The sequence below is a fragment of the Bos grunniens genome, chromosome 11 (assembly GCF_055505025.1).
Source record: "Bos grunniens cultivar Pamir isolate PY7600 chromosome 11, Bosgru_T2T1.0, whole genome shotgun sequence".
Taxonomy (NCBI): domain Eukaryota; kingdom Metazoa; phylum Chordata; class Mammalia; order Artiodactyla; family Bovidae; genus Bos; species Bos grunniens.
The window spans coordinates 85895267-85914410 of record NC_141175.1 but is presented as its reverse complement, the minus strand read 5'-3'; the positions used below and the strand labels follow the sequence as shown (position 1 = coordinate 85914410).

The window sequence follows — 19144 nt, the reverse complement described above, 5'->3', positions numbered from 1 at the left end:
CAGGAAATAAAGATATATGAATCTGAGAGACCCAAATATTAAAACACCAGTGGGTAATAAAACAGAAGCAAAATAACTTTATAAAGTAAGTATTTAAACTTCAAACATACACAGTGAGTTGTAGTTTACAAAGTGCTTTCATATACCTTAGCCCATTCTGTTCTCAAACTTGTGAAACAAATCTTTATCTTCATTTTATAGATGAGGACATTCAGCTAGTTAGCTGCAGAATGAGAAAAAACCCTGGACTTTTGAAAACAATATTTGGAACAAAAACAAGCAAAAATAGGTATCACGTTAGATTAGTAACACATATTGCTGTTATCAGTGAACATGGATGAAATCTGCCCTTTCTATGAGAATTGTTTTACTTTCCCAGCTTCAAAGGTATAAAGTTATTAAATCTTACAATGTTGTGCCTAGTAAATGGGTTAACATATAGAAGAAAATACTATCAAGTAAAAACCAGAATCACAATTACTTCAATGTGCAGTACTTCTAAAACAAATTACACGGGAACCGTACAGGAAAAGTGGACTTTCTTCCATTGTGAATAATGTATAATAAAGAAAAACTAAAGACTGAAGTAGAACTAGTACACGTGCTAAATATTTTCAAGAGAATTCAGTTTCCACAATATATATATAGTATCAGCAACTGCTGAAATACTAAGCACATTCAAATACTTAGCAATTACAAATCATTTGCATATAATAAGACTGTTGGATATTACCTTTTATGCATAACATACACTGTAGTATATATGTATAAATTATTATAAATTTCTCTGGGGAAAGTATGATCAAAAAGAAAAATAAAAAGATCTTAAACTGTGGTCAAAAGAAAAGCTACCCCCATCCTTAACCTATAATTTTAATACCAGTAACACAGTCTTGATAAGGAGAAATTTCTTTCTCTGCCATATGAGAAAATCTCAGAGGAGTCTTTATTCTACAGCTTGCTTCTACATTTGGTTTATTATTTCTCCACTTTAAACACATTTTAAAGGACTTTATAATCCAGCACAAATAAACAGGATGAAGTGAGGGACAACAGCGCAGCATCTACTGCACAGCATCTAATGCACTGAAGGAGTACAGGCAGTCCATGTGCTGAATCTTGATACACATGAATTTCAGTTACTATCATATAGTTAAATTATACTAGTCCTCTATAACATGATTCAAATTTTAGTCACCAATATATTAATTGTATATTATGAATTATTAATTATATGTTATTCAGTATATTAGTATCTTATCAACATTCAGTATATTGATTGTAATTGCATAAGACAGAAACTTCACTGTGAGCTCTTCAGTCCACAGATGACTATAGATTTATGTGTGTGTTAGTCACAGTCGTGTCCAGCTCTTTGTGACCCCATGGACTGTAGCCCACCAGGGTCCTCTATACATGGGATTCTCCACGCAAGAATACTCGAGTGGGTTGTCATTTCCTTCTCTAGGGGATCGCTCTTCCTGACCCAGAGATTGAACCTGGGCCTCCCGCACTGCAAGCAGACTATTTACTGACTGAGCCACCAGGCAAGACGACTTATAGTCTACTTATAATAACATATGTACATCATGATCAGTGGCTACTCACATCACTACTTTCAAAGTACATCTGTGACTGATGCCTGAGCATCTGTTATTCAATTCATGCACAGGCAGCAAAGTGCGTAGCTGTGTTGTTTCCCTGTCTCCCAGGGATAATATACTCATGTGACATTTTTACAAAAACTTGTTAACTGAAAGAAGGAATTAGCCAACAAAGATAAAACTGCTGCAAAGAAATAGAAAGTGATCACTCTGGATTAATGCTGGAAATGAATTAGAAGATAAAACAGACGACAGTGAGAATGCTGACATTGCTGCTGTTCAAGAGACTGCAGACATACAGCCATGGTAACTTAGTGAGGATGAAGCTGATGCAAGTGAAGAAAGAAGTTCTGATAAAAAGGATGAAGATGCCCTAGAAGAAGGGGCACCAGCAAAAAACTTCACATCACAGGAATATGGAGATTATTTCATACATTCATAGTTCAAAGGATAAAATACTAGAGGTGCTCTGAATGTAGGAAAATGACATTCACCAAAGCATAAAAATAACCTGCTCTGTGTCATGAAGTTAAATGACAAGAAGAAGGCAGACACTGTGCAATCTACTTAATAAATAGACTACTTGATAGTGAAATGATCCACCGAAGTAGTTTTTTATTTAAACAAAGAAAAGAAACAATTCTCTTAGGTTATAATATATCACAGTGTACTAAATATTAGTTGTACTATTTTTCACTTCTCCATACATTTAAAATGGACAATAAGAGAGATTTTAATTTTCTGACAAAAATTTTTTAAGATCACAAAACAATTATAATTTTCCTTATGGACAATTTAGATTGCTTTGCAGGATTTCAGCTCACTTGATCATTTTTACAGTCCTTTACTACCATCCAAATCAAGGCAACACCTATATATTAAATTAAAGAAGAATTTATAAAGCAAAACAACAAAACCCAATTTCTCCCTAGTATAAAGTCAATAATATTTAATAATTTTTAAGTTTTTTAAATTTCCAAATGCCTTTCCAGACCTTTAAACAAAAGGACAGTGGCTTATTTACAGTTGTATAAATATAAGTTAGAACAGTGGTGAATTGATAGAAAGGTTCTCTGACCTAAGATAAGCTGAGACCATCTTTCTGACCACCAAGAGCCATAGTTCTTCAGTATCATCACTGAAATTTACACCATTTAAAATACCTTCTAAAAGCCAATCAAGTTCAAGACTATCTACCTCAGCTACATACTCAGTAACAGAATTCTGACAGGTAACATATATGAGTTGATCTTTGGTGTCACAATTATTAGCTGAGTTAGGAATGCTAAATATGCAAACCAAAGTGAAAGCTTCCTTTTATATCTATTCTCCCATCACACTAGGGTTAATTAATTCTCTAATTACACTGGATAAACATAGCAGACAATTAGGGTATTAGTCACCAACAAAGTCAATCCTATACTTTCCACTAACCACTAATAACTCATCAAGTACTGTACATGGATTCTTACTACACTTGATCTTAGCCAAAAGGCCGAGAAGCGATTGTACATGGATTCTTTTGGAGAAGAAAACAGAACAGAAATTTTGTGTATATTCTAACATCTTGTATAGGTGGTTCCCATTTGCGTTCTCTTTTACAATGGGTTATTTATTTGGCAACTTCATCTAAAATGACTACTTTAAAATAACTAGAGTAATTTCAAGAAGTGGATTAGATGATTCTGCCTTTACTATTGGACTTCCCTGCCTGCAATGCACCCTTTACCTTTAATATTTTCAGAAAACAGTCTTCCAAAGAAGTCAACAGAAAAAACTCAGCTCATGACTTCTCTAGGATAGGCAACATCAAGGGGTATTTCTTCCCTCAAGAGTTTATTTAAATTAGACCCAGACCTTTAGCAAACTGATTCCAAGATGTATATACTTATATACACAAACATTACATATACCACTTGGTAAAAACGGTAAAAACAGTTCCTACCTCAGGATCATCATCATCAAAATCATGGTAAGTGGAATGATCTGGATTATTCACTTTATCCAACAGTTCGATTGCCAAAGACCGTGTCAAAGGCTGTGTGACAAATGGGTGCTATAAAAATAAAACAACATAGTACTTATTAGAAGTCTTGATTAAGCGACATCTTACCTCTTGAAAAAAAGACATTTTTCAGGGCAAAAATAATACCTGCAGTAACTTTTCAGCAGTAGGTCTTTTCTTTGGATTTTTGGTAAGTGCCATTTTCACAAAATGATGAAAACTATTTGACCTAAGAAATTTTGAAAATCAGATTTTAAAATTTCAATTCTGTATTTTGCTCATGACTGTAAAAGTAAATAGCACAAAAATACTTACCACTTCATCTTATCCTTTAGTTTAGGAGGTTGAAAATTGCTTTTTGTCATTAGAAATAATGCTCTGAAAAATCAACAATCATTACACAGCATTTTAAGACTGCATACTTTAGTATAAAACATTAATTCTACTACTACTATTCCCAAATAAGGTGAAGCAAAACTAAGAATGCTATTTGGTCACAACATGATAAATAGTACTGGGAGGGGGATGGGACCTCAATTTAAGCACAGCATTCTTCAGGTACGACGCACTGACCTCATCGGGTGTAAGTCAAACATAGGAGGCTGCAGCTCAGCAAGTTCTATGGCAGTGATCCCCACCGCCCAGAGATCACACAGCTGATTGTACCCCCCTTTCCTCTCAACAGCTGCGACTTCTGGAGCCATCCTGAAGGAAATATTTCAGAAAAGAAAAAACTGTTTACTGTATTTTAATCTTATTCCCACCAGACACACGGAACCATCACTGTGTAAGCTGAGGCCTACTTAGACCTTGACATCTGAAAAGTAAGTATGTAGTACTTAACGTGGCTCGTATTTCCCAAGATGGCGACATCTCATAAGATGAGATCGTTACATCTTGTAATACCCTCCCCATTCCAAGCCCCTGCTGGTTTCTCATCTGTTACTTTGCTAAGTTAGCTATTTAGTATAAAGGTTTACAACAATTTACAAATGTAATAGAGCAACATGTACTAAATTTGTCCAAACCCCAATCTTTCTTCCTCTGTATATGCAAAACTCTATAGAGAAATAACATACTGTAATAAATAATTTATCATTTTAGCTCTTCCTTTTTATATCAATAACTGTCATCTGGTCTCTGACTCTTTTCACTTGACCAAAACTATTTACCAGGGCACCAAGAATCTTGATTTAGTACTTAACTAGTATTTACTATAAACTTAAATGGTGTGTGGAAAGTTATAAAAATGAGGGTCTGCTTTTTTTAAAGAAATGTATTTACTAAGAGGAAAGTTACCTAAATTCAGTAAATTTTTTGTTTCTTTCAACTTTATTGTAGCCTTATTCTATCTCTATAAATCTATATTTTATTAAATACTTACACTGATTTTCAAATATAAAAAATTTCAAATCCTAAGCAGTAGTTCTGAAAATAACTACATGACATAAACACTTCAACTCTTACATATCAAAAGTATGATTTAAAAAAAAAGTATGATTTAACTAGGCAGCCTTACAAGAATGTTTATTTTCCTGGTATTATTTCAGGAAAGTCAAGGAAGTCAGTCAAGTTAACAAACAAACAATAAAACTCCTTCTAATTTTTTAAACCCTTGATCTTAAGATGGTTTTTAACTTTAAAGTAGCTCTTATGACTATGCAAATTATTATAAGAAAAGTGAATTTTTAAGGGTGACGGTTTAACTTTATTGATGGCTGTGGAAATGCCCTATAGAGGATGAAGGTGCACACAGGCGGCACCTTAACGAGCTCACAGGTGATGCTCCCTCTTCCTCTACAAAAATATGAGTGGCAGATTCCACCCTGTGCACTTCTGCTCCTGCCAATTAGGCTGCATCCTTACCACAGCCAACTGAGTCATCTGTGAACCTGTTTGTTACATTTGTTGTTATGAATATGTAATTTAATTAATTATAAAAACTAATTTATTATGAAGGTAAAAAGAATAAGTTGTCATGAAAATGAAAATGTATGCTTTAGAAAAGATTCTTGAAGACAAGTTTCTAAAGATGAAAAACCAAAAAAATCTGGCAAACCAGGCTAAGAACAGGACAGCTGTGAAAGATTAGGAAGGCTACAGACTGCATGATTCCATTTGCATGACACTGGGGGAAAAGGCAAAACTATAGAGACAAAAATTAGAGCAGGTGCTGCCAGAGGCTAGAGATGGGCAAAAATAATTTATGAAAGGGAACAAAAGGAAACTTTCCTGGGTGATGGAAACCTATGTTTCACATTGTGGTGGCATTTTTCACAACCACAGAGTTTTTCAACATTCATAGAATCGTACACCTAATAATGTTACATTCATACCTCAACAAACCTGACTGGCTAGGCTCTCACTAGACTTTAGAGAAACACAAACTAAAAAAACATGGTTCAATTGCATACATCTAACTAGTTATCTGCACAAAAAAAAGGCCTTGATCCTGTATCAGAAGACTGTCCCCTGCCAAAAAAAAGTACTCACCTTAAATTGAAATAAAATGTTTAAGGTACATGTGCAGTGTATTAATTTTGAGATTTGCCAATATCACAGACTTTTTCGGATTAACTGAAATAACCGCCAACCTTAGTGACAGTGCATGAGAGATTCCGTAAATATTCTACATCCCTAGAGTTTAGGTGGGAAAGACATGATATGAGAGAGAGTTGAAGAAGAGTCGGAAGAGAATCATGTTAGATTCTGGAGACTGAATGAGAGCTCCTCCAGATGTTTAAAATCAAACTGAGGAGACAGGGTACCTAAAAAGAGTTGTAACAGATAACTCTTTAATCTCTTATTCCTCTCGGAAATCAACCCCAAATAATGAGAACAAAAGGAGAAATATAAACATATCGTCTTTGAAAAATCTAGAAGACATATTTGAACAGAAGTAAAATAATAGTAAATGATGTGGCAAATAGGAGGAAGGACAAATCTAAGAGCATGTGAAGGAAAAGACCAACGAGCAAGCCAAGAACCCCAGAAATAAGTAAAGTTTAATGCAAGCCAATTATCATTTTATTGATGACTAGGTTCCTTCCAACTAGTTGGTTCAAAAAGTTTTGAGCAAGAGAATACTGTGAATAATATAATGTTGAAAAATTTGTCAGAATACGGACTGACTATGAAAATATATATAATATGTGTAGGACCGAGAGTTGAGGGTTTTGGGGGGGCAAAACTTGAACCATCAGGTTTGTACCAGGTCTTCTAAAAGCCACATCAATCTTTAATGCCTTTTCCACTTAATGAAAAATACCATGGTAGAATATTCAATGATTATGTAATTCATCCACAGTGTATATGCCTAAGTTACTTGGCCTGTTGATGACCTCCTTAATCTGTTTTACACCATTCAGTCTATTTTTAAATAAACACTGCATACAATAATGATAGAAAAGCAGAAAGTTAAATTATCAGTCGAAATAAAATTACCAATATGGTGTACCAATGAAAGACTTCCGTTTGGCAATCGTAGCTGTTATCTGAGCGGACACCCCAAAATCAGCTATTAAAAAAAGAGAGAAACATTTAGAAAATAAAACTGAAAGTAAAATTAAAGTAACATGAAAACATTTCAGTAATTATTTTAATTAATTTCATAGAAATGAGACATTCTCAAACATCACTCTAAATTCTTTAAGTGGACTAGCATTAAAATATCACCAAATACGGTGCATGATAGCCATGTGGATTCCCATACATCCCCACGTGAATCAAACGACAACAGAAGTCAAGATCAATAATTTTGATGAAGAAACAACTGAGAGACTCTAACCTGCCAGACTTAATGTTATAATTTCTAATTCCCAGGACCTGAAATTCAAGGAAAGTCGTTGGAAGGGACCTTAAGTAGGAATATATTCCATTCATTTCCTGCCATACACGTGACAGCTGACATAAAAAAAATAAATAAATAAATCTCTACTGGCAAATCTACCATGAAACGACATTGAAACAGACTTTTTCTAAAAATCTTAGAAAATTTAAAAAATCTTTTTGTAAAAATCTTACATTCTAATACCAATATCAATCACTATCAAGAAATGTATCTTTGTGTCAGTTTATTTTTATGTTGCTATTTAAGTATGTTGAATTCTGTATTTTCTAGTTTTTTAATGAATGATTTATAAATCTTTACAAACTAAGATATATATTATATATATAGGAGGTCTCTAAGGCACATAATATTGACACAAAACATTAAATTGCAGATGGAAACTGTTCACTAAGCCATCAATAGATAGCTGCTTTTCTCATATATAGAGGTGACTTAGGAAATTTTTTTATGCAAATTATTATACTTTTAAATTTGCTTAGTCCTAATGTAGGCTATAGATCAAAATAGTTTTATCTTATTTTTAGAAAATAAATATTTGAATTTTGATTTTATAGTGGCAGGCAGTTCAAAATAATCGTTTCAAACCTAACAGACACAGTTTTATAAAGTTACTATATTGTACATGTTTTCTATCTTAAACTTCCAAATTAAGTTAAAATTTAGGTTTTGAACTGCTTTAAATGATAAGGTGACAACCAAAAGTTACAAAATAAAAGCCCATTTAGCATCTAAATCGCATTCTTATGTAAGTTAATACTGTGTTTTATTTTAAAAGCTTACGTAAGTAGGTAGGATTTTTGGCCTTATTGATTTTTTGCTTTTTGGTTACAGGGTAATTTTATACAGATTTCTTACTAGAAGTCCCATTCCTTTAGGGTTAGAGGTGAAAGAATTTTCAAGGTATATTATTTCACTATTCATTATATCATCAATCATTATTTATAACAAATCTGTCATATATGAAGGACAAATCTGATTCCCATTTAAGAGAAGAGGAAACAGATACAGAGAGATTATATATGTTATGTCCTGCAACGAAAATTTCTGCCTAAAAATATATAGACACTGCTGAAAGGGGAAACCTAATCCTACAGAGTAAAACAAACTTACTATGCTTTGAAATAAATTTGTGTAAGTGATGAAACTCAAATTTACTTACCTAATTTTACATGACCATTATCCGTTAATAGAATGTTAGCTCCCTTCAAAGTGAGAACATTTTAGTTAAAGTAGGAAACATTTTATCAGACTGCACATATAATACATTAAACATACACATTTAAAATAACAAATGGCAGCCTCAGACCTAGAAATACTTATGATTTAAAGTATGCCCAATTAAAATGTTAAATAGAAATACTGCCTCTATAGGCTGCACCCGCCTCCTCCCTGGGCAACTTTTAAATGAGAAAGCAAAAGTAAGCAGCCTGTATGGTTCAGGATGCAATCAATTATATAAAAGTAAGTTTGGGGAAAAAATATCAGGAAATCCCTTCCCACACCCCAGAGAGGAAGAAATAACCAAAATCTGCACCCCCTGATATTACTGCAGCTCTAAGAAGAAATGGGAGAGATGAGAAAAAGGAAAGAAAACTAGAGTAGTGATTTCAACTTGAATTAGGCCCTAGCAATCTAGACTTTTGCAAAGTCTTCGATTTGTTCTCTCCAGATTAAATTTTTTTAATTACCGTTTATATCATGTCACCTGTAGTTATGATGCTTCCTTCCTTCCATTCATCCATCCATCTACACACCCATTTATCCCTCTCTCCCTGAGAGACTACCAGCAACCAGACGCTATTTTAAGCTCTGGGGTTATAGTAACAAAAAAGTTATAGCTCTCATGGAGCTTACATCCAAGTAGGAATGAAAGAAAATCTAAAAATGAACACACACACACACACACACACACACACATACAACACAAATGAATGAATGAACCAACAAATGGTTCAAAGACAGACAGAGGTAAGTACTCTGAAGATAAAGCTGAAGAAAATTACCACTCTAAGGCAGTGGTAATTACACAGAGATTCAGATGAAGAGAGGGTAAGAGTCATGCTAAAATCTAGAACATTTCAGTAACAGCAAAGTCCTGGGACCAGAATGAACTTGATATGTTCCAGGAACTGCAAGTTTAGTCTGGTTAGAACAGAATGAGTAAAACGAAGAGACATGTGAAATGAGGTCAGAGAGGAAAGCAGGGGCCATATCATGCATAACTTTAATGGTCATGTTAAAAAATCTGAATATATATGGAGTATCATGGGAAGCCAATGGTAGTTTATAAGCAGAAGGGTAACAAGATCTGAGTTTAAAAGGTCACTTTGGTTGTGAGGTAGAGAACTTCCTTTGGACCATTCAAGAATGGGAGCAAGAAGACCAGTTAGAAGGCTATTCCATAAGTCTAGGTGAGATATAATAGCGACTTAGACAGGGGAGAAATAGTGGCAATGGCCAGAATCTACCTAATCAGGCCCAAACTCTGGAGTCCAGCACACAAGTTTTTGCATAATGGAGCACCAAACCTCCTGGCCAACCTGATCTCTTAACACTCTCCTACATTTTCTTCTCTTCAATCTGTAAGATGCGGACTTGACAATCCCTGAAATGACCCCAAAATTCTGATCTCTGTATCTTTGCCCACACTGTTCCCTCTGCTTAGAAAGCAGTCCAACCTCCATTTCCAACAAAAATCTATCACTTCTTCCAGATCACTGAAGTGCCAATGACAGAATCTTTCTTGATTTACTTATCTTCTTAGGATCCCTCCTACCTTTGTATCCAAGGCTCTTATGTCTTTTAAGTGGCTTACAAACCATACTTAAAGCAGAGGATCTCAGCAGGTGATCTGAGAGTCCACTGAAATTTCATGCACAATTTGAAGGCATGTGCATAAGGGTATTTTCTGAGAAGAGAGTCCATGGCTTTCATCAGAGACTCAAAGAATATGTGATCCACCCCTCCTCCCAAAAGGGCTAGAACCCTTCTGTAAGAGAAAACCTCAGGAAACAGAAGGGGGAATGAAAAAGCAGGAGGTAAGGTGGGTGAGGAAGAAGAAAGGAGATGTCAGTTATCTTTGGAAATAAGCTGAGTTCTACCATCGGGGTGTTTTGCCAAGCATGTATGGGGCACCTGCTCTCCCCTGCCAATTAAAGACTAGCAGAAAAGGTCAAAGTTTAACTTACCCATCTTGATACATTATTAAAGACAGTTCCTTAAGACTGCCAAAATTAACTAAACATCTTACAGAAAAAAACCTGAACAAACATTTTGGCCAGCCAGAAACTTCCTAAAGTCTGTAAATTAATGGAAGTTATGGACCTAATTTACATTTTATAAATAAATAACCACAAACAAGATAAAATGTGTTATTAAAACATGAATCCACAATTGTACTCTTTAAAAGGCATGAATTTGATGGTATGTAAACTGTATCTCAATAGAGCTGCTATAAAAAAATAATGAAAATCTTCAAAGTATCACTCAACTTTATTATAGTAACATATTAAGACAATAAATTCATTAAATAGAATAATTGAGACAATTTTGCTCAGTTTGATCAGAATATTTTAAGAAGAAGAAGAGGGCCATTAAATAAACATATGATATATACCTTTATATCTCTGTGCATTTTTCCTTTACTGTGAAGATAGTATAATCCCTGGAGTTTCAAAAAAAAAAGTCAGAAACAGTAGTAAGACTTTACTACAAAAAATACTCTAGGATTTAAAGTGGTTAACTGAGTAGTAGTCTCTCTTACTTATTTACTCATCACAGAAAGCTCTAGGGACAATCACTTTATTTTACTGGAATATCCAAAAAGATAAAAGAATCAAGAAAATGAAAGAGGCAGAGCTCACTCTGAACTGCTAATTTTCCTAAGACAAATAATTTTCACTAAACTCTGCTCAGTTTGAAATAACATTTTAAAAATAAATATCCAATTAGTATCAGAATGAGTTTCAATTTCATAAGAGCATTTAATTTTCAAGACTTTCTTTGGTACTAACAGATATATAAAAATAAATAAGTAAATCCAATTTTAGGAGGTATATTATCATACTAAAGCTTTAAATAGTTTATTTGCAAATATAATGTACAAATTCAAGAATTTTCCAAACTGGAATATTTAATCCTTATTCTACTTAACAGCTTATGCACAGTAATCAAACATTTAGTTTAATAAAGAACATTACTTTTCAATTAGCATTGAATTTACCTGTAGTGTTTCTCTGCTAACATACGCTATTTGCAGTTCTGAGAGAGGTCCCGTTACTATGAGAGGAGAAAATTAATGTTAATAAAATTACTCGAAGTGTGTTTTTTCAATAAAAGACAAAGTTGTTAAAGTTCCACTAAGCAACAGACTTAATATATTTAAGCTCTACTAAAATGTAAGGTCCATGAGGGCAGGAATTTAAAAAATCTGATTTGCTCATTGTATCCCCAGTGTTTAGAACAGTGCCCGGCATGGAAAGGCTACTGAGTAAATGTTCACAGAATAAATAAAACAGTGAAATAGTCAATGAAATTAATTTACATTTTCATTTTTTACACCTGATCATAACACCTCTTAAATGTTAAAGAAAGCACAGCCAAGATGTCTAACTAGTTTTTATTAAAACTTTTTTTAAAAAAATGACATAACATGTATTATTGGCTAAGTTAAAAACAATACTTTTCCCCTAAAATTATTTGCTTTATAGATATAAAAGTACACATGTTCACTATAAAAAATTTCAATCAACAGAGATAGGTCTCTTCCTGATCCAAACCACTATTACCCAAAAATCAACAGTGTGGCCTGTCTCTACCAGATGACTTTATGCACAGGTTTCATACAGTGCAGGTAGGCAGTGCACACACACAGAAACATAAATGGAACCATACTACACAGACAGTTCTGGGACTTGCCTTTTTCACTTATCACGACATCTTTCCATCTCTCTCTCTCTATATATATATATAGAGAGAGATACAGTTTAATCATATTGTAATATTTGAATAGTATTTCCTCTGTGTGCATCTGCTATGAAAAACTATGAAAAACATTCAAACAGTTTTTTTCTTTTTCACTATTAAATCACTTTAGAATATAAGAAGTAAGTTAGGTAGGAGAAACTATTCCAGAAATTGAATTAAATCCCAACGATGAAATCATATACTAGATAGTGATCTCCCACTTACACAAACTTAAAACATTTTGTAAAAATGTGTAGTTCAGACTACTTGCATTTTACAACTGTGGGAGAGAAGAATCTATTTCACTTAGATTCTTTTAGGGACAAGGATAAATTTCAACGACTGAGGATAAACCATATAGTAACTAATTTCTGTGGTTTATAAGCCTATTCTCATCCAGTAAGAAAGGCCTTCTTGACAAGTCTGTTCCCACAATATGACAAATAACATAACTTGAAAACCCTGAAAGTAACACCAGGTAAACATTTTAAAATAATTTTTAAAATGTCTAGCTAAGCTTATAAATAGTAAGAGACTTGCTCAGAAGCCAAAAGCAAAAAGAGAGATGAAATGAAAAGCAGAATGGTGAAAATATCAAATATTCTAGCTGTCTCTGAGGAGAAGGCCAATCTTAATAAGCTAGGGCTTTAGTTTTATCCCCTACATGGGCACAGAAGAAAAGGTTATAGGCCTGCAAAGGAAGAGTTAAAACAAACACCCACATAAAACCAGAATCCTCAAAGGGCTACATCTTCATTAAAATAGCAGATAAGCACCAGGAGATGACTAGGGATGTGTCATGGCCTGGGATCTGGACAGGGGAAAAAGATATCTTCTCTTGGAATTCATAAGGTCGCTTCTTCACTGAGGTTTAGAGTTCAAATATATATCGAAAACAATGAGGCCATTGGAGCCCTGGGGAAAATAATCCAATATTGTTGAAAGGATACTCTTTAAAGTCATATGGAACTCCCACTGAAGATGATCTCAAAATTATGAAATGAATGAGAAAAAAATTCAACATAAATATTTAACAGAGTGTAGAAACTTGTTAAAGAACATCAAACAGAAAGAAAAATGTTCAATGAAAAACAGAGACCAAAAAATCTATTATGTTGCAACAGTATAAAGTTCTAATGTTAGTTCTGCAAAGAAAAGTAAACAAAAGGAGAGAAAAAGGATTTGCCCCATTGCCCCCAGCCAAGTGGTCAAAAATATGTCCATGAATTCTTTGATACAGCCCCCTTAAGAGTGGCAACTTCATTCCCTTCCTGAGAGTGGGCTGGACAAAATGACTTGCTTCTAAAGAACAAACTGTAACGGTAGTGACAGAATACAACTTCTAAGACTACACCATAAAAAGCCTATGGCTTCTTCCTTGCTCTTTGGGATCATTTCCTCTGGGAGAAATCAGCTGCCATCCTATGAAGAGACTCAAGCTGTCCTATGGTAAAATCTACATGGTAACGAACTGAGACCTCCTGCTAATACTGATGTAAGTGAATTATCTAGAAAGTAAATCCTTCAACCTTAGTCAAGCCTTCAGATGACTACAGTTCCAGACAAGAGTTTGACTACAACTTCATCAGTGACCATGAACTAAAATCACCCATTTTAGCAGACATTTGGTTCTTCCTAAAACCTCCATAAGACTTTCGATCCACACCGAAAGGATCTTGGTATTTGTTGATATTTGGTCCTGCCCACAATGTCCTCAAGGCATTTGGTCCATGCTAAAAGATGACTGATATCAAGTCCTGTATAAAACCATGTGGCATGAACCAAACACGCTCACTGCACAGGACCAAACTGCAAGGACTTTCAGCATGGACCAAATGTCTTACGCATGTTTTGGCCTGTCCTGCAAGGCAAATCACCCAATTAAGCCACTCTTAATTCTTGACCCTTAGTAACTGTGAGATAACAAACGTTTGTTTCAAGACAATGAATTTTAAGATCACCGTTGCACAGCAACAGATAACTAATATGGTTCACCTTTTAAGAAGATTTAAATGTAAGAAAAATCACACTGAGTAGATGATGGAATTAAGGACAGTAAGAAAAAATATAAAAATTCACTTAATGGTGCTTCAGAAATAAACAGAAATAATTTTTTAAAAGCTGCTTTAATAAAAAAAATTGCATAATGGATCAAAATATAATTTGTATATGCCAGCAAAGCAACAAACAAAAACCCCATAAGCACTGTGGTTATTAGAAAAGTAGAACATCTCTCTGACCAACGAAGGTAATTCAGCGTATTTTATACTACTCCCAATGGAATGACAACACGATGAAAGAGAGAGAGAGGAGGAAACAGACACACGCACACACAGAGAAATGGAAGTACACGTCTTATATGGTTATGTGAGTAGACAGCACTGTAGACCGCAGCCAAAGAGAACTATACATTGCCATGAGGAGGCTATTCGATAGAAACCTAGGTGCAATCAAAGGAGTGAATGCAGAGAAAGAGGGTTTGGAGCTGTGTATAAGCATGTATATTCTCAGCATGTATGTCTGACAGCACGCAAGTTAATACAAGATTATTTCTTTCATAGATTCTTCATAAACAGATCAGTACCAACAAATTTATATTACTATGTTATTTCCATCAGAAGGTTGATATGGAAAGATAACATGACAACCTATTTCTGTAACAACTGTCTTTCTTGCTTCCTAATGAAGAAAGCAGAATCAGACATCTAAGACCAATCATATATATCTGATGAAATTATGAAGCAATCTAAGACCAAAAAATAAGTATGCTTCAAAAAACTAAAGATGCAAAAGAAGGGATGAAAAATCACAAGACAAGAATAAGACAAAAAATTGAAGGAGACCTGAAACAGAATCAATTTTGGAAATGAAAAATACAGTCACCAAAAATTAAAACCTAATGGATGTACTTATCACATGTGTACAATCAGTGAACCAGAAGATGGCTATGAGTATCCTCAGTGTTCTGAGGGACTAAAAACTGGAAAATATGAAGGTGACTTTAAGAGACATGGAATGGAAATTCTAGAAGGAGCAATCAGAGAAACTGAAGGAGAATCTATTTGAATAGACAGTAATTAACCATTGTCAGATTTGATAAAAGAACTAAAATCTCATACGTAAGCACTTTAAGTCCCAAGCAGGAAAAGTAATCTAAACTTAGATACTAGAAACACCAAAAATGAAGAGAAAAATCTTAAAAGCAATTAGAAAGAAAGGAAGATTACCTGCAAAGGATCAATAGTTAGCAGAAGGTACCAACAACTACACAAACTAGAAGACAATGGGCCAGTATCTTTGAAATGCTGATAGAAAACATCTGTCAGTGGAGAAAATGTGCCTATGTCTGCTTAATCTATCATTTAAGAATGAGGATCAAAGACTGAGTTTACCACCAGGAGACTTAGTTGAAAAAAACTTAAGAAAGAAGGAAATTAAATCAATAAGTAACACAGTAGAGAAATTAGTCCAAATGAAGACAATAAAAGGGAAAAATAGCTTTTAAAATTTATAACCAACTTCCAGAAACACTATGTTCTGTAATGCAAATGGTGCCAAATATTTTTCAATTTTCACTGAACCTTTGACATCAAAATGTTATTAATAAAAAGGAAAAAATTATCAAATAGAAAGAATAGCCACACTTAATAAAAATATTCTCAGAAAATAAGTAACTTTTCATAAAGCAGAAATACTCAATATTCTCAAGTTTTTCTTTCTGACCTTTTTTTTTTTTTAAGTTCCCTGACCAGGGATCGAACCCATGTCCCCTGCAGTAGAAGCAATGAGTCCTAGCCACTAGACTACCCGGTAAGTCCCTCTTTCTGGCTTTCGAGGCTCTCTGGATCTGATCCCAGACACACCCCAGACATTGAGAGTGATCTCGAACCACACCTTCATGTCACCGTGCTGCTGCTTCGCCCCCAGGAGCGCACATCTCCCTCTTCTTTGTACCCAAAGTTCACCAATCTTTTAAAGACCAATTTAAAGCCCACTTTCTTCATTATACCTTCTAAAGCACTTCTGGAAAATCTATCATTTCCTGTTTCCTATTCCAACTGAACTAACTATATATAAAATGCCTTCTTTAGAATTAGCAAATAATTCCACTGCATGAAGCTTTCTAACTTAGAAAGCAAATGCTCCTTTCGCCTGTATATATCTTAAATTTCCTTATGTATCCATACAGTATAATGATAAAACATACTTTCCACAAAACACTGATGTTTAATATAGTAAATAACTGCATTTTAAGAAAGTCTACTTAATCTCTTTAACATACAACTTTTGGTCTTACCATGATAAATATCCTGTAAGGAACCACCTCCGCAAAACTCCATGCAAATCCAAAGTTTATCTCGCCTATAAAAAGAAAATAAGCATTATCACATTTTCATGATTAAAACTACTTGAAGTAACAAGTATTGGAAGGCTGTATGTTAATACCTTGAAAAACCACATAAATGCAATGTGCTATTTAAGAGAGAAGCTAATCTCTATGAGTAAACGAATCTTCGATACTTATGTGCTACTGTAACTCAACCTAAGGTTTTAATTCTTAAAATACACCTTTTGCAGGATATAAAGATGTCATCCAGCACATTCAAATGAGAGAAAATGTCCCTTTAGTTAAAAACTTCCCTTCCATCAGTTATCCATCTGCCTTATGACTGTATTATAAAAGTTAAATGCTAATTAGAAGGTTCATACCAAAAATTATATAGAAGATTTATCACATAGAATAGCAATACATCTTAAACTACATCACTTTGATGGCGCTCTTATCAACAAAACAGACAAAATGTAAATTTTACCCTCATATCTAGACTCAACAAAGATCTTTCAAAAATAACCTTTGTTAAAAATTTATCACTTAGAACAAAAGAAAAGAAAAGAAAAACTATCACTCACTTGTCTTTAGTAGAATTTCTCTCTCACATTTACATTATAAGACAGCATAATCATAAGTCACAGGAGAAATAATTAGCAAAGAAATAATTGCTTATTCCTTTGTTCATTCCTTTGTTGAATCATTAATTACTTCATCTCAAAACGTACCAGGAAATGTACTATTCTTGGGGGCCAGAGATGAGCAAGCTCAGTCTAACACAGAAGATTCTGCCTTCATAATAGAGACACAATAGAGACATATGTCTGTCTCTCTCGCCCCTGTATCGATAGTGCCTAGGTATCCAGCAAATGAGTATTTATTCTATAAATGAATGAATACATGAGTGAGTGAAAGAATAAACAAATTGATTAGATCCAGGGTCAGCAAACTATGGCCAGTGGGCCAAATCTAACCTGCTGCCTGATTCTGCACAGACCACGAATTATGAATGGTTTTCATATTTTTAAATGGTTGGGGGAGGGTTGTCAAAAGAAGATTTCTTGACATGACAATTACGTGAAATTCAAATTTTAGTGTCCGTGTAAAGTTTTACTGGAACATAGTCAAACTTGTTCACTTACATATTATCTGTGGCTGATTTTTGTACTAAAAGCAATGGTGAGCTATTGTGATAGAGAGAAACACACAAAATCCACAAAACTTAAATGGTTTACTATATGGTCATTTAAAGAAAAGGTCTGGTGACCCCTTGACAGAATTATAGTTTGATTAATGGACAATCCGGCCTTGTATAAGTTCTGCAAGAACCTAGAGGTAAAAAAACTAGCAAAGTTAAGGGATATTTAAGAGAGGAAAAAACATTTGAGTTGGGTCTTGAAGTTAAAGTAGGAACTCACTGCCAAGAGACATGGAAAAGGTCTGTGCAAAAGAATGAAAATCTGAAAGAAGACCCACATTTGAGAGACTGTGGATGATTTAGCATGAGCTGAATTCAGGCTACCTGAAGAGAGAGTGCAAGACATGAAGCTAGAATGGGCTGAGGTCATACTGTAAAACAACGGTCTGTTTGTGGATGCCTTGGTTTAGTTCCCTTCACCTGGAAGGTCTCTAGTTTGTCAGTGTCTCTTAAAACGTGGCACCCAGAGTTAAGTACTATTCAGAGTACAGCACGTGAAAAGTGAAAGGCGCTCAGGCGTGTCTGACTCTGCGAAATTCTCCAGGCCAGAATACTGGGGTGGGAAGCCTTTCCCTTCTCCAGGGCATCTTCCCACCCCAGGTCTCCCACATTGTAGGCAGATTCTTTACCAGCTGAGCCACAAGGGAAGCCCTCAGAGTAGTACATGAACAGTATACTAACAAGTGGACACGTATGGCAGTGCTGGTGTGATGAAGCAGACCTGAGAGCTGAGCTGACCTGGTTGGGTACGATGGACCATGGACCATGTAACAAGCGAACACAAACTATTAAAGAGTGTGGTCAGCAAACAAGAGTACAAACTGCCATGATTCTACAAAGTTGAAGAGAGTGAAGCCCAGCGAAAGAAATCAGGACCTCACATTTACAGGTGGTCCACGCACCGACGAAACTGAGACATGGCAGCTGATGGTAAAGTATGACCTAGCTGGGCTTCTTAAGTGGCTCAGTGGTAAAGAATTCACTTGCCAATGCAGTACACGTGGGTTTGATCCCTGGGTTGGGAAGATCGCCAGGAGAAGGAAATGGCAACCTACTCCAGTATTCTTGCCTGAGAAAGCCCATGGACACAGGAGCCTAGCAGGATACAGTCCATGGGGTCACAAAGAATCAGACATGACTTAGCCACTAAACAACAAGAAGTGAGGTTACTAATGAGCTTATGCTATGCTAT

General features: G+C 34.8%; 1 protein-coding gene and 1 pseudogene across 10 annotated transcripts in view; both read right to left on the bottom strand.

The window, feature by feature from the left end:
- MAP4K3 (mitogen-activated protein kinase kinase kinase kinase 3) overlaps positions 1-19144 on the bottom strand; it is a 184975-nt gene that overhangs the window by 61721 nt on the left and 104110 nt on the right. For 9 of the 10 annotated variants that reach the window (XR_015137174.1, XR_015137172.1, XR_015137173.1 and 6 more), the window contains 9 exons: positions 16722-16786; positions 11682-11737; positions 11076-11123; positions 8619-8661; positions 7054-7126; positions 4183-4314; positions 3925-3987; positions 3757-3838; positions 3550-3660 (listed from right to left, as the gene is read on the bottom strand). Coding sequence is in view for 6 of the 10 variants with exons in the window: in XM_086327334.1 (XP_086183460.1) it covers positions 3550-3660; positions 3757-3838; positions 3925-3987; positions 4183-4314; positions 7054-7126; positions 8619-8661; positions 11076-11123; positions 11682-11737; positions 16722-16786 (673 nt within the window). In the remaining 4 variants the exon portion in view is untranslated. Of the gene's footprint in view, positions 1-3549; positions 3661-3756; positions 3839-3924; positions 3988-4182; positions 4315-7053; positions 7127-7396; positions 7430-8618; positions 8662-11075; positions 11124-11681; positions 11738-16721; positions 16787-19144 lie in introns of those variants that run through there. The other variant, XM_086327340.1, reaches the window with a different exon arrangement.
- Positions 2944-3111, bottom strand: LOC147363464 (U2 spliceosomal RNA; annotated as a pseudogene).